This window comes from Xenopus laevis, chromosome 3L (genome assembly GCF_017654675.1).
Source record: "Xenopus laevis strain J_2021 chromosome 3L, Xenopus_laevis_v10.1, whole genome shotgun sequence".
Taxonomy (NCBI): domain Eukaryota; kingdom Metazoa; phylum Chordata; class Amphibia; order Anura; family Pipidae; genus Xenopus; species Xenopus laevis.
Window position 1 is genome coordinate 63,059,165 of NC_054375.1, and position 16,954 is coordinate 63,076,118.

General features: G+C 38.5%; 1 protein-coding gene across 1 annotated transcript; it reads right to left on the minus strand.

Moving 5' to 3' along the window:
• On the minus strand, positions 1–15,954 carry ube2n.L (ubiquitin conjugating enzyme E2 N L homeolog). The gene is made up of 4 exons (XM_018252386.2): positions 15,802–15,954; positions 4,793–5,039; positions 3,736–3,876; positions 1–1,003 (listed from the first exon to the last, which is right to left on the minus strand). The coding sequence occupies exons 1-4, from the start codon at positions 15,829–15,831 to the stop codon at positions 963–965; spliced, it is 459 nt and encodes a 152-aa protein (XP_018107875.1). The 5' UTR covers positions 15,832–15,954; the 3' UTR covers positions 1–962.
• Positions 15,955–16,954: the final 1,000 nt, after the last annotated feature.

A 16,954-nucleotide genomic window follows, 5' to 3' on the forward strand; every position in this document is an offset into this window, starting at 1 on the left:
TAGAATAACAAAAAAATATTTTACTAAAACATAAGATTTACAGATTTTCAAGACAAGCCATACAAAATGGTCACATGCTCTGGATGTTCTAACACTTTAAGGAAGAGATTAGTGAAAGTTTTTTGTTAAATACATTTTTGCATTTTTTTTCTCCAAACAAGCCCCTCCCATCTACTTGGGTCTGTAGTAGCTGGCTATGAGCATATAGACAAAAGCACAGGTTAGCTGCTACCAAACACAATAAAGACAATAATAAAAAGGATGAATTCAATGCAAACACGTTAGGCTTCATTAACTTGGTACAATGCAGACATTTCCTTAGAAATTTGAAGAATTTAAATACACAGTGTAAAAAAAAAAAAAAAAAAAAAAAAAAAAGGATGGATTAGTTTCATCTCCAATTCTCTGCTTACTAAATCGTTCCTACAGAGGGGTGCAAGTACATTTACTAGGAATACAGATCTGACCAATGCCAAAAAGAAAAGTGCTAAATCTAAAAGGACTAAAATAAAGGGAGGAAGGGCGATGACACATTGTTTTAAAGTTAACAGAGCCAAACAAATGGTTGTATTTTACCTTAAGAATTAAAAAACAAAAACATTGATTGAGCAACTAACCTAACTCTACCTTCATTTACAGTGCTCTCACTCAAATCAAGACGGGTATAATGGACATCGAGAACTTTTGCCACCCCTTAGAACATTGTAGAACATGCTGAAATGATGGGATTTTTTTTTTCTTTTTTACAGCCTCTGCGCATGCGATACAACAGTGACTTAGAACAAGACATATTATTTGCTAATGTGCATTTAATCACCAAAGATGACCATGTCTGGGCTTTTTATTCCATATATTTTATTAAGACTGTGTCCATTAAACACAAACAAAAACAAAACAAAAATAAAGGGAAGAGGTCTTGGCAGAACAGGAGAAATGATGTGCACTTGAAGATCAAGCCGAATTTAAAGATTATTCGTAGCATATAGCCGAGTCCATGCTCTGGCTGCAAGGGAAGAGAGAGCACAATGAGAACAACATATAAGCTTTATATAGAGGCACCTAGTACATGCTATACAGACTATGTTAGTCTATAGATCTGCACATACTTTCAGCAAATTCATCTTTTTTTTCTTCCAATCCTTCACTAAATCGTACATAGTGAATAAAGTACCCCCTCTTGTAAAATATAAGGATATTATAAGTTACCGAGGAGTTTCATGACCATATAAAAACACGAGGCCGAAGGCCGAGTGTTTTTATACAGGTCATGGAACTCCGAGGTAACTTCTAATATCCTCATATTTTGCAACTGGGGGTACTTTATTTATTATAATACACATGTTTTAGGGAGTCATGTGACAGAAATGACATCAGAACTCACCGTTTATAACTGATGACATCAGAACTCACCGTTTATAAGGATATAATTTACAAGATATTCATGGCTTTTGTGTATTATAATAGAATACACACCACAAATTATCCAGATAAATGGTCAGATCACAATCTCGCCATAAGAGACTGGGCTCATGGAACATAGTTCTACCAATTTTCCAAACACTTTCTAAAAGGAGGTTCTTTGGATAGCCAAAAGGTGGCAGTTTCTGCATAGAATTATTGCAGGTTACTGCTCACTAACCACAACCTGATATGGATATAATGAAGATCTTTTTTTCTATACATAACACTGGTCTGTAAAGGCAAAATATTACATGCAGGGATTTTGTCAGCCAAATAATTCACACAAAGCCTATTCCAAGTAGAATTATGGGATCTATTATCTGGAAACCCATTAAAGAGGTTGTTCAAACCCCTAGATGTTTTCAGATAGTTCACCAGAAATAAAGACTTTTTCCAATTACCTTAACGTTTGACAGTTTTTCTAATACTGAAGTGTATTAAAGCAGCTCTAGGAGGCACTGTAAACTGTTCTAAATTGATACATTTAGTTGATACATTTCTTATCTTTGTCCCTGTTGCGCAGAATCCATAAATTTCATTACAGGCAGCTGTTAGAATTTATACAATAATTGTGAATACTCCAGAGATGCTGCTGAAAAATGTATCAACGAAATGTTGCAAAATAGAGTGCACCGGAATTATTGAGCTGACAGACCCAAACAGCAGAGACAGGAACATTAAACTTAGATTTTGAAAAAAAAAACAGTAAAAAATAAATGGAAGGTAATTGAAAAAAAAGTCTTTATTTCTGGGGAACAATCTTAAAACAACTGAAAAAAGTGTTTGGAAGGTGAACAACCCCTTTAACTGAACTTAACTGGAACCTACCAGAAAACCAATAAGGTCAAAGCTCCACGGTGTATTGTTGAAAGTACAGAGAATATAAACTTTCCAATATGCAGTGAAACTTAATTATGACTTAAAGTCCCCTTTAATTAAAAGCAGTATTGGCCTGTCCCTTGCTACTCTCTATACAGGTGGTTCTGGCAACTGAAAAAATGAGACAGAATACAGCCGGTTAACATGGCTGTAAAATACAGTGCAATGTTTTGTGGGAATTTTGAGTTCTGGGTGGAGGAGAGCCGACTTCCGTTACACAGTTTTAAAAACCATTGTAGAACCTCATTATCTACACATGGTAATATAAGACATACGTCATTGATTTATGGCATATGCTAGGCAATTACCCATTACAATTAAATTTAGGCAAGCAACATTTCGGCACATTATTTTAGCAGAGAAATCAAGTTTATGTGCGAAAATGCTCCAGATGCATTGATCTGACCTTTTGGAAAGAACTTTAATTAATATGGCTGTATTTTTCAGCCCAGCTGTGCCCATGCTCTGTCCATAATCTGTTATATATAGTGATGCCAAGCAGATATTGCCTGGAAATGCTCACATGTGTTTTTCTCTGGCTGGAGTCTACTACTACTAGTGTCAGGCAAATTCCTTAAGAGTAAATGGAGTCTGCACAGCAACATCTCAGCTCCTCTATCTAGGAATAAAAAGTCTGTAGTGTTTTTGCTCTGAAGAACCGAAAAGGCTTTTTGCACCATGTAGAACTTGCACTGGTGAAGTATTATACACATAACTCTACTGTTTTACAACCAGGATATGTCCTTAATTGAAAACCTTTGAACTAATAAGTGAAAATAAGCGAGAATCAAAAAAGCACTATTACTTTTTTAAATTGCGAGTCCAATACTCTGTCTGCATTATAGAGAGCACAGCAAAGGAATGTTAAAGGATCAGTAACTCTGTCATGTGCTGAGCGTTTAGATTTAAAACAAGGTTCCATACATTAGATAGGCTTCAAGTAGGAGTGGGACATATCAGTAACACATACTTAAGTCTTCTAACTAATAAAAGCAACTTCACATTTCTGTGTATACATATTTTAAATAGTTAAAATCAAAAAAATGTGTATTTTTTGGTTTCCTTTGCCTGTGGTTGTTATACGATGCCTTGAGGCATCAAACATTTTTTTAAAGGGGAATAAACATGAGGTATACTTCACTGAAGCCACCCTGATATACATTTGAATACTATTAGGTTACCAAGGAAACAATTGGGCGACTTTAGTTTAGGATGTGGAAATGCAAAGCCAGGGAACAAAACCTAAAAAAAAAACCCAGAAAATTAAAAAGGCACAGAGGGATGTATTTTCACCCCAAAGCTGTATTTCAGTCATTTTACTGATATTGTATAATAATGTGAAGAATACAGCATACTATTAAAAATAAATAAATACAAATCTTTGCTTTACAATACCTGTTTCTATGGCTTGGGCTTCATTTGTCTTCCACTGCTCGGCTACATCATTTGCTAACGGGTCGTCGGGGTTTGGAGCACTTAACAAAGCCTGAATTGATAGGAGCACAGTACGGATCTGCAGAGCTGGTGACCATTTATCTATATATGTAGAGAAGACAGGCAATTATTTTTAGTAATACTCTGCTCTTTGCCGTTACATTCAGAGGTCAAAACCGAATCACCAACCGAATCCTAGATTCAGTGCATCCCTAGTAATAAACACTTAGAATATGCAAAAGGTCAATTATGCAAAATTTGAGGCATTGAGGCTTGAGCAATTGATAAATACTAAGAGGTGTTTCTACTAAATTCCATTCACTTTGGGCTCCATGGACAGATTTGTATCCCTTAGACCGGACACAGAACACAGATTTTCAATGTATAGTTTTCCATTTGCACCTAACCAATCTAACTCAGCTCTTTGCTCTGTAAACCAGTACCAGTGACTTGTATAAGTACTGATAATACGAATTTACTGTAATGCATCATGCATATTCAATAAAAACGACTATATAGAAAAAAAATTATATACACACACACACACACACACACACACACACCTATGTATTAATATTATAGCCTAGAGGAAACTACATATAATAGAATCACTACTTACTCTCTAGTATCATTCTGAAAAAAATACAGTCAAGCCTAAAACCAAGATGGGTGTGTATTTATAGCCTTTAGGATAATGGAAAGCCTTGATTCTACCCTGGAATTTAAGTTTGCTGTGGATTGTTTTCAGCTTCAGCTACAGAGGTCTGTCACAAAAACATTTACAGAACAGTTAACATTAAATTAAATCTGCTAAACTAAGAGGTGCAGTGCAGTCCTGCTGAGCGGAAAAAAAGGTATATGAAAGTGTGGAAAAAAATTGCTATAAACTTTTTGTTGTAGTGTTCTGTTTAAAAGATAAGGGAGATTGCCTTCCTGTAATTTGGAACTTTCTGGATAACTGATTTCAGGATAAGGGATCCCATACCAGTAGCATCCCATTAAGAAGAGGAAAACTTACCTTTCAAAATATCTAGGCATATTCTTCCCAGCTTGTCTACATTAGGGTGATAGATTTTGGTCATGAAACGTACTTTAGGAGCTGCCATTGGGTATTCTTCCGGAAGAAATAACTCAAGTTTAAATGTCCCTCCCTCAAAGGGGGAATCCTGTGGACCAGCGATAACCACATGGAAATAGCGAGCATTGCTTTCATCTGGCTCAGCCTTAATTCCAGGGACTGGCTCTGCCAGTAAACGTTGGGTTTCCTGCAATACAAACCAGGACAACTGTAAAATGTGTAAGGATTCAGAAGATATCACATACATAATAAATGGCAATACATGTGTGTTAAAAATGAAAAGCACAATTACGATTATTTGGACCACATGGGTCTTAGGTTTTGCTGCATAAGATATAATTTAATAAACTGGGCTATCGTCGCTAAACCCCACAGAAAAAAAGATAAAAAAAAGCAAATGCACTTGTTTTGGATCTATGCTAAGTAAGGTCTGAACATGTTACATTTTGTCTCTATTTAAACACAGAATAAAATTCTACAATCAACTCAAGTGCTAAATATAAGGATATCAGTAGTCACCAAGTAGTCATGGCATTTATTTATTTTTTAAAGTTGAAAAACTAAGGGCTATTTTTTTTTTGCCATTCTGTAGCCACAACAAGTAGCAACTACATGTTGCGGCTACAAAATACCCTGCCATAGACAATATAGAGAATTGCCTCTGATAAAACACATGTAGTGTCTTAGCAAAGCCAGTTATCACTATTGTTTATTTTGTAGCCATGACTAGTAGCTGCTACTAGTAGCTGTGTTTCTTCACCCAAAATATTCCTGAAACCAGAGGGTTTTGAGAGGTATCCCAGCCTAACTGTGATGCACACAGTGTCAGTGCATACCTTACACACATCATTTAATTACTAGGCAGTGAAGGTGGACAGATATAAAGACACTTTACATGAGTACCTTCAGTTAATGCAAAGTTCATTGTTAAAAACTTGCAGTCTCTGGGGTTAGAGTAAAAGGAAAGTATTAATCACTGAGGGAATAACCAACATGTTAGGCACCCACCAGTGATTATAATCACTTGGCTCACATCTTGGGGATGGCATTCCTCATCACTGGAAACCCACATCATTTGCAGCTAGTCTGCATGCCAGTGTTGTAGAGTCAAACTGGAACTCACACCTGAAAGCTGAACTTTAGCTCTACAGCACATAAACACAGCCCAGGGCAGAAGCAAAAAGATCCCCTGGAGAGGAAAGAAGATGGCGGTGCTCACTAGAATAGTACCCCATGGTGGCCCAGGGTCTGAGCAATTACAATGACTAAGTGCCTAACAAACGGGCAGTGCAACCCTTTCTTGATCATTTAAAAGCTTAGCCATAGTGATGCAGTCTCTAGTGTTATAACCCTAGTATTAGAGATGCACCAACCCCATTATTGGGATGTATACCTCATACTTCTAAATCAGTTTGGCTGCATGCTTGGCCTTCGTGACACTGTCCTGTCATGGTGCTCTTACCTCACTAACCTTTCCTTCAGTGTCCATGGAGTAGAATCTTCTCCCCTACCTCTTCCTGTTGGGGGTTCCTCAAGGCTCTGTCCTGGGCCCCTTATTATTCTCCCTCTATACTTCCTCCCTCGGCAATCTAATCAACTCATATGGTTTCAACCATCACCTCTATGCTGACGATACTCAGATCTATCACTCCTCTCCTGATCTCAAAACAGAACTCCTAACTCGCGTCTCCTCCTGCCTGTACGCGATCTCTACTTGGATGTCGCAACGCTACCTTAAATTAAACCTCTCTAAAACGGAAATGGTTCTCTTTCGTCCAACTAACAGCAGTAACACTCCGGAAGTATCCATCATAGCTAACAATTCCAATATCACCACATATCCAGGCCGAGTGCCTTGGGGTTATCCTAGATTCTGCCCTGTCCTTCACTCCTCATATGATATCACTTATGAAATCATGTCACTTCCACCGAAGGAACATATCCAAAATATAATCATTTATCACCCAAGATGCTGCCAAAATTCTTATTCACTCTCATGTCATATCATGTCTAGCCTACTGTAATTCTCTTTTAATTTGCCTTCCCCGCCAGAGACTGTTACCTCTCCAGTCCATAAAGAACACAGCCGGCAGGCTTATACACAACAACCGCTCCTCCTCTGCCATGCCACTCTGCCATTCCCTGCACTGGCTTCCGCTACCTTTCAGATTAAATTTCAAATGAATGACCCCGACATTATAAGCACTTCATAACTCTGCCCCACATTTCATCTCTGAACTCATCTCTACATACTGACCTGCTACTCAACTCTTCTCTCATTACATCCTCACATGCTCACATTCAAGACTTTGCAAGGGCTGCACCCCTCCTCTGGAACTCTCTCCCACGGTCTGTCCGACTTTCTCCCAACCTTTCTGCTTTAAAAAGATCTCTTAAAACGCACTTATTCAGAGAAGCCTACCCTCACTCTGCTTAACTTCTAAATGCAATACTATATCTCTCACCCACTTAATTCTGATCTTGCCCACTCCCACAACTTGTCTTTTTCCCTTCAGATTGTAAGCGCTTTTGCACAGGGCCTTCCTCACCTTTTGTACCAGTATTGGTTGTGATGTGTGTAACTCCATATATGTAATTCATGTGATTTAGTTGAACACATTTACTATACAGAGTTGCAACATATATTGGCGCTATATTAATACATGTTAGTAATAATAATAATGCTGAATAGATTCCAGATTCCACAGCCAACCATGATCAAAGTCCAACTATTTAATCTCCGTAAAAGTTTGCCACCTTCAGTTGCTCAGTGCTTTAAAGTTACAAGCCTCTACAGGTTAGCATTTGGTTCCACTGAACCGTTGCAACTGGGAAAAGGTGCTGGGAAGCCGTCATATTCAGAACAGAATTCAGCATCCATAGTCTGACTACTACTGCACTGTCTGTATATGAGGCTAAAGGACAAGGAAATCCTTCCATACGCAATACATACCCCGCAGAGGCCCCCCTTCCACAATCCCCAATAGTGTCCCATTTGCATTAAAGGAAATCTAAGAGGTAGAAATGCTGTATTTATTGTACTTTAATGTTCCAGCTCAGAGGCGTTTAATAGCAATGGTCTGTTCCTTCAAAGTTGTCCAAAGCAGCAGTCCATCTTGGATCTTGTTAGGCCATCTTTTAAGCTTCAGTTACACTGCATTTTCCTCTATGTGCTCTGTGCTGCTGTTGAGAATCTAAGCCTGGTGGGGTTATTAGAAATCATCAGAACATTTGCAAAATGTGAGGTTACATGTGAAGCAAACTGGTTTCTGTCCTGCCATGTAATATGATTCTGAGTTAATTATTAATCAAACTTGCATTGTTCGTTGTATATATAATGTATATTGTGAGTTGGTCCCTGGGCTGAGATAAAACACAGTAGCAGAGAACATGTACGAAGACTTGGCAGAAAAGGTACAGATGTTCCCTGCTAAAGAGCTGTAATAAGAGGTTGCATTTCTAGTAGAGTTCTTTACTGGGCTTTATTTCTCCTTTAAATGTACCCTTTAACTCAACTGGAAACAATCCTGCATGTAGAAATGCTCATATCAATATCTAGTAGATAACAGGTTTTAAACTGAAGAGCATGCATCTCGAATGACGCAAATCCTTTACCATCCACTTTGACTTATCAAAGGGATGTCAGACATTCAAATTCCACAAGAGAAGGGGACCTCAGTGAAGGAGAAACGACTGGACTGCTGCTGCACTTCACCAGTGCCATCAAGGCTAAAGATAGCAGGCAAATGTACGACAGAAAAAATATATTGCCATTTAAGAACAAAAAGTTTTTATATATTTCTATTTGCCCCTATTAAACTATCAATTCAGAACAGTGATTTAAATGAGAAAATAATCCAGGTAGAGACACAGCATTAACCTATTCATTCCACAACATATGCAATGGAGGTATGGGATATACGATGCAGAACGTTTAGGATCTGGGGTTTTCCTTAGGAGGGGTCTTTCTGTAATGTTAAGTACAGGTATGGGATCTGTTATCCAGAAAGCTCAATTACAGGAAGACCATCTTCCACAGACTCCATTTTATCCAAATAATTAAAAACAATTTCCTTTTATCCAAAACAGTACCTTGTCCATGTACCATGCTTTAAGGCAACTATAAAAACATTTAAGATTAATGTGACACATGGCGTTTATAGAAATTCCCTTGGCAAATTAAGCCAATAACATTCACAAACAACAACCAAAATGGCAAACACATGAATTTGAAAAAAGCAAAAAATAGCTTACATGGTTATTTTGCCACAATATGGATTTATGCTAGATAGTTTCCACAATGTACTGTCATATTACAGAGAAACAGCAAGCCAAAAGTGAACATTTGTTTAAACAGAACACTATGGGAAGTGGCATTGCCATCTATCGATGCTTTATGGATAGATTTATATTAAGCAGCATTGTTATTTACATGTATACCTTACACCTTCAAGGATTTCTAGGACAGCACACATGACATTTTCTCAGCTAGCATATTTCTGCCAAATAAGAGGTGCCTGACACTGCTCCCTGAGGCCTTTCATTGACAGAATGGGAAACACCTGACAATGAAATACTGGTGCTCTAATTAATATTTTTGGCAACTATAGATGTTGTCAGACATTTCCCATTCAAATCCATTTGGGGTGATTTCAATTTTTTCTCCAACCTGAAACACTGGTTTTAACATTCTCTATTGATAATATACTATTTTGTAACTAAAATAGTGAATTAAGTATCAAGTACTGAAATAGGTCAAATGATCTATTTAATGAAAAAACAAAGAGTTTTTTTTCCCCCCAAAGTATGAATATGTAAAAAGAATGGGATGCCATGCAGATCTTACTCTCTCTCTCTCTCTCTCTCTCTCTCTCTAAATACAAATAATAGTTAATGTGGTGTAATATGTGTTGAACGTTTTTCCACTACACACACATACAAGAACATATTTCTGTCATTTTAAAGTAAAACTATTTGCCATTTCAGTGGGAGTGGAGATGCCCCTCCTCATATTAGCACAAAGAACACAGAGCTCATTATAGAATGATACACAAGGCACTTAATTTAAAGCCACTCAAAATGAAAAACGTAGCACAGGTTTTTACTGCACAATTCTCCCTGGTGTTTGACAAGAACTTTCTCTAAGATATTCAGTTGATGGAGATGGTGCAGGTATGAAAACTGTATGTATATTGGAGATATCCTTCTGGAGGCAGCATTCTGACCATTTATAAAACGCCATTTCTACATTATTATCATAGAGCAGCAGGCAAATCCCTAATAACACACAGCTTTCTATTAATGAATGCATTCATTCACACAAGTAAAATGTGATAATTATTGCATATTAAAAATGCTAACTAGCTCCACCAATTGCTCCTTTCAGCAACTCTTGCTGTAAAGGGGATTCTGCATAATGAAAGAAAATAACATTCTAAGCAACTTTTTCAATTTATGTTCATTACAAAGTTTGGTTGTAAAGTTATTTGTAAACATAAATACATTTTAAAGCAGTGTGTCTACCCAATTCTGCACTGCTGGTTCTAACTCTTTAAATAATGTAAAATGCAACAGCAAGAGACAAATACCATTTAACTTTAAAACCATTGGGAATTTCTAATGAATGTACAATGGTAAAATGCTTAGAATAATACTTTAATAAGCGAAAATTTAATTCCTGGGTCTACCATCCCTTAACCAGCTGAAACAGCTCTACAATGTATAGTTTTGAAGAAGAACAAAATGCAGTTTATTCGTAGCAATCTTTTAAACATACCAATTATGTTTCTTTAAACAAACACATATTTGATCTGTCTTCACAGCTCAAAATTAGAATGTCCTCAGTGGAAAGAGATAATGATCAATATGCAATTCTGACAGATCCAGCAGTTGTAACTTGATCTAACTACATTTACATTTTGTCAACAGGTTCTATAAATATTCAGCAGACTAAAAGAAGTGGGAAGAAAATAGTATAAAGCTTTAATCTTCCCTATAGGGAATGGTTGTGGGAAAGATCTTCAGTAAGCAGGCAGGCAGGGTAACCAACATAAAGAGCAAAATACAGCACATATGAAATAGAAACAAAAGGATTGTTCTATTGTTAATCTCAGATTTAAATACACGTACCGATACTACTGGCCCTACAAGCCCATGCAAATACAAATTTTCAAACCTTCATCATCAATGTACTGAGATGTCAAAGGTACATACATTGGTTGGGTTACGCACTAGGGATGGGCGAATTTGACCCTTTTGTTTCGCCAAAAATTCGACGCTGGCAAATGTCGCCGACGCCCATACAAGTCTATGGGTGGCATTTTTTCAGCGAAACAAGGCGAAAAAATTCGGCCATCCCTATTGCGCACCCAACATACACACTGAAAAAAGTAAGAGGAATGAGGAACAAAGATGTTCATTGCAGATATAAGTCTCAATTAAAAGTAAATAAAAAAGGAACAAAGTTAAAATGTGCTTTATTGCCTACAGGAACACCATCACCCATAAAATGAGTAATTATTGCTCAAAACATTGTGTTTCGGTATGCGACATGCTATCCAGAACGCTCAGGGCCTGGGGTATTCCAGATAACAGCTCTTTCTGCAATCGGGGTCTTCATATCTTAAGTCTACTAGAAAAGCATGTAAATATTAAATAAACCCAATAGGCTGGTTTTGCTTCCAATGATCTTAGTTTGAAACAAGTACAAAGTACGGTTTCATTGTTAGAGAAAAATAAAATCATTTTTAAATATTTGGATTATTTGGAAAAGATGGAGTCTATGGGAGAAGGTCTTTCCATAACTCGATCCCATACCTGTACACGAAAACCGCATTGTTCTTGTAAGGGGCCACTACACAGGACAAGTAGCCACAGTCATGAATAAAAATGGCTCCAGATTGCAAAGGAGTTAGATAAGGCTGTATACTATCGCCTTACTACAAACTGTATGCTTAATATTTACTGTGAGCAGCAGGATTGGAGGAAAAAACTGAGCATTTGAGAGACTGGAATAGTTTTAGACAGAATTATTATAAGAAATCAGCTGTCAAGAAGTATGAAAAGATCTTCAAATGTACCGAAGGTACTGAAAAGTCTGAAATAAAGATCAGTATTAAGCAGGCCAGGAAATGTATTGATGAACTCTGGTGTTGGTGATGACTCGAAAATAGCATGTATTTCCTCTTCATTCACAAATAAAAGACTGGAGTTTAATATTTTATACATATCAGAAGACCAAGTTTATCGCAAAAGACAATTATACATAAAAAAATTTCAAGGGCGAAGAAAAAAGGAGACAATCACAACAATCATACATTAAATTGGGGGCTTGAAGGCAGGAAATTCTGGAGAAAAAAAAATATTGAAATGGTTGTCAAGGGTCAAAAACCCATGTGATAGCACTTTTGTTATTTTATTGATGTATGTTTTATTCAGGGATATGTTTAAAAAAAAAAAAAAAAAAAAAAAAAAGGAAGCTGTAATGAGTTTCAGACTTGCCGTGCCACTTCAAATGAACATACATTTAAAATATTATCATGGTTTCATTTAAAACTGCAAAAACAAAAATTGTTGCAAAAAAATGTGTCAACCTGTATTAAAAACAATCACCTAGTGCTTTTTTTAGTGAATTGTTTTTAATTTAGTGGTGCTTGGTCACAGTGTTAGCAGCATCTCCATTCCAGTACTTGGCTCTCTTTAAAAGTGCAGCATTTTGACAGGATGCCAGCTTTAGAAATGAGAGTGATGTGAGCTGGAAACACAACAGATGCTGGGAGCTATATCTGTTTCTGTTGAGCTAGACCACTATGGTGCATATGATGCCAGTGTCTTCAGTTTTACGTGTTACATTGCTTTGGTTACTATATTGCAGGAAGAATGTGCTGGATAAATGACAGTTATCGAACACAACCTTTTCTTTTCTCTCTGTATTTCTCTACATTTTTTATTTGTATATCAGATAAATGTAAGAGGCCCAGCAAACAATACACTGTACTAAATTATACATATGTGGGGATAAGAGAAGAAAAACGTTCAAACACTTGTTTACGGCACCTTGCATAATATATGACAACAGTGAAAGGAAAATGTGGAAACTCTGCTCTGACATTATAGCAGAAGATGGCTATAGCTGATGCACACAAGACAGTAAAACAGGAAGGAGAGCCCAGTAGAGGAAGACATACTAAACAAACAAACTTTGAAAATATTTTCTCACTAGTTTTAAAGCCTACTTCTTTGAGCACTAGCACAGTACCTGATGCAATATTGATATGTATAGGTCCATTCCATATCCACTATGAATGGCAGCACTATTGGCCTATTTGTGTCACTTACCCAACCCCTTAGTATATTTAAGATTTAAAAGGATATAGATGGGCTTCCTCCAATGCCTCATAGCATGTGACATTCACTCTTTGTAACTGTGTATCTGTATTGTGTAATCCTTGTTCCCCCTGTCTGTGCTATTCCAATACACGTAGTATATGATAAGGTGTGTGTGTGTGAGGCAACCTTATAATTGTTTATAAGCCTTGCCTTCCACAAGTAAACGTTGTGGCTGGAAGTTTTGTAAAAAGTATAGGTTATATTTTGGCATGATCACATGCTGCTGTAGCTGTCTTCTGAGACAGCACATTAAAGGAGAACTAAACACAAAATGAATATGGCTAAAAATTACACTGAACTTATTGCACCAGCCTAAAGTTTCAGCTTGTCAATAACAGCAATGATCCAGGACTTCAAACTTGTCACAGGGGGGTCACCATATTGGAAAGTGTCTGCGACACTCACATGCTCAGTGGGCTGTGAGCAGCTTTTGATAAGCTAAATTATCAAGCCTTATATTATGTATGTATATTCTATGTGTGCTGTATATTGTGTCAGTCCCTAAGCTCAGTAAGTCACAACAGCACAGAGCATGTGCGGTGAATCAGCAGAAAATATGGGGAGCTACTGGGGCATCTTTGGAGACAGATCTTCACTGCTAAAGGGTTAGATTATGTACAATATTTCTACCCTACTTCTTTCGTTAAGCTTTAGTTCTCCTTTAAGCAGACACCACAGAAGACAGAGCTTACCTAGAATAAAGATTTTTTTTTTTCATTTGAACATTTTTATTAATTCTCAAGAATAATAGGTTAAACATCTGATTATACTAATAATTTGGTAGAATAAAGATTCTTAATGATGTGTCGTGGAACCAAAAAAATAAATTTTTGTGCTTCTTAGGCTGTGTTTCACGGACCGCCTGAAATACACTAAAAATGTCTCTGTATAACGTGAATTATATAAAGGATTTGTAGGTAGTAAGTGGTTCCTGTGTCACCTGCATCCCTCGAGAAAATGGCTGTGAAGCAACTTCACACTAACAATTAGTTTGTGAGGTTAATACGGGGGAGGGGGGGGTACGGTTAGTTACAAATGGAACTTTGTGTTTCCTATTGTACCCCAATGCATTGCATTAAGTATTGTGAAGCCTTATCCTTATATACCAATATCCAGGCTGCAGGGATGTATAAGCTAGCAATAAAAGCTGTGGAGAAGGTGTTGCAATTTTGTATCATGCCAGACCAGAGTTGCCAGGTAGACGGTTTTCCAGCAAAACTGGGCTACTAATTTAAAGCCCAGGCGGGTTTCGAAAGAACAAACTAGCCAAGGTACGGATCCGGGCTACTTTTTGGACCTTTGGCTGGTTTGTACTTTGGAAACCAGCCAAAGTGTTTTTCTTGCCCTAATGTGCCAAGTAGTGATGTGCAGTGATATGTGGGCCGACCTGCGGGTCGGGCGGGTTCGACCCACCTTCAAATGCTGGCATCCAGGTTCCGGTTTTACAGTCTCGTGTCTGCTTGCCCCGCCCCTTTTGCAGGCGGTGTATAAAAGGACCCCGGAAGCGCGGGCTGCAGCAGGGCGGGTTAGGGTCGGGTCAGGAAAACCCTGACCCGCACATCACTAGTGCCATGCCTATGTCTCCCAATGCATGTTGGGTAATGTAAATTTGCCAAGTTCAATTTAAGACTACAATACCCAGCATGCAATGGGACTGACTTGTGTAGAAGTCGGGAGTTACCAGATTTTGGGCTCTGTCCCCCAGTCTCTCGTCATTCTTAAGCATTCTCCCATTTTCAGGTGATCTTCCTCCATTTCAGACAATTCTGGGGCAACAATCTGCTGGCCACCAAAATGTCTAGAGGATGATCTGTTTTATGAATATTTATTGAAATTGTATATGTATTGGGGCCTTATTGGGCACGTATACCTCCTGTGCCCCCCCCCATGGTGACGGGCAAATCTGTCCCATTTTACTTTAATTTGAAAAAGGTATATTTTCATACAAATTTATTTTTTCACTGCACATATTTTGCTATTTTTGGGCGACTTTTAAAGTGCCTCTTGGTTTATTTTTAAAATTAGAGCTGGTGTGCCAGACGTATATCTATGGAACGTTCTAGAGACAAGAGCACTGCTGTCACTCCAGGCAGAAAAAAGAAGCGATATAAGGAGGATTGGTGAATGGCAAGAACACGTTGTACGAGTGCACAGTAATGACACGCAATGGCCTATGTGCTGCTACCGTTCTAACACACATTGCGCCGAGGGGCTGGAACAAGGGCAGCCCCAATCCTATAGTCTCATGGAGACTAAACAGGAACAGCCTACGACGAGAAAATAATGTGGGTGCGGCCGACATAACGTTTTGCTCAGATAAAAAAAAGCTAGTTTGTATTTGAGATAGGTTTCCCACACACTGCGAGTCTGAATCCGCGACCCTCAGACATCACTAGAGGCCCAGTACCCCCCGGCGGGTGCCATGTTGAAGCGAGCTTGAGGGCGGGGACATTGTCGGGGCCTTGTCCTCATTCATTCGATTGAATGCCGCTGCTCCACGTCCGAGACGAAACCAACGCGAATTCCAACTACTAACCCCCTGGCTACAAGCCGCAAATTACCTTAATTATCCTGCGGGGCAGCCCGGCCATCCTGTCTTATAATGTGTGCAGCCTCCAACTCTCTGCGTGCCACCGGATCCCCCTGTCACGCACAAGTGGAAATGCAGGTTTCACTTCCGCTGACGTCATTGCGACAGACCACTTACTTATGGGAGATGTAGTTGTAAGGTGACTTGTTACTTTTCATGAGAATAATCATGTAATCAGGCTTGTTGGTGTCTGTTCAGGCCGAGGAACCAGGTGCTTTGTTCACCGCTAAAGCGCCACTGCTTGTGTGGAGCCGGGAGGTTATAGAAAAAAAGCACGCCATTATGTCAGTCATGTTAGCTGGATGAAGGTTTTAATTTCACAATGTACCGAAAAGAGTAGGGACTATTACATTAGCAGACTGAAAGGACCAACTTCATATTAACACCGTCAGAATAAAATGTTAGGAAGGGTAACAGTATATAACTTGGATTTGTGTAATAAAAGGCACTAAGTTTGCCCAGGAGCAGGAATCCATATCAACCAATCAGCGGGTAGCACTTACTGGTCACCTGTTTAAAAGCAAACATATTATTGGTTGCTATGGTTTACTGCTCCTGGGCAAACATAGTGCCTGTTATTACATTTGGGGGTTATTGAACAAAAGTCTGGGTAACAGACTATCCCCCATATGTAATAAAAGGCACTAAGTTTGCCCAGTTGCAGTAACCCATAGCAACCAATAGATTTGTGGAAAGGACACCAAGGCTTGGGCCTAGGGCTGCAGGATTTTAGGGGGCAGCATGCTGGCCAACCACACCAACATTGCTTCAGAAACACTGGGGATGCACAGGACATATGATAGTTTTTTACATTTCCTGTGCGCCAATCTCCATTGCTCCTGTCCTGATGATGAAAAAGTTGAGCAAATTAAAGGGAGGGGGGCGACAAATGGCAGGGGGCCTAGGGGTACATGCTATGTAAATACTTCCAGTTATCGTATTTTACCTGCAAAGACAATTGCAGACAGTTATTGCTTACTTTCAGTGGACCGCAACTCCCAGCATCCTCAGCAATCTGGTTAAAGTTATCTTGCAAATAGAGACTCTGAATTATTTGCTTACCAGGTTACACTGGAACAACCCACTACTTACCTAGGGTTGCCACCTGGTCGGTATCTCCACCG

Coding starts and splice junctions, on each gene's coding strand:
- ube2n.L (XM_018252386.2), bottom strand. CDS start 15,831: ATGGCCGGGCTGCCCCGCAGGATAATTAAG. Junction 3,877..4,792: donor ATGCCTAGATATTTTGAAAG/GTAAGTTTTCCT, acceptor CTACATATATAG/ATAAATGGTCACCAGCTCTG. Junction 1,004..3,735: donor AGCCCAAGCCATAGAAACAG/GTATTGTAAAGC, acceptor CTTCCCTTGCAG/CCAGAGCATGGACTCGGCTA.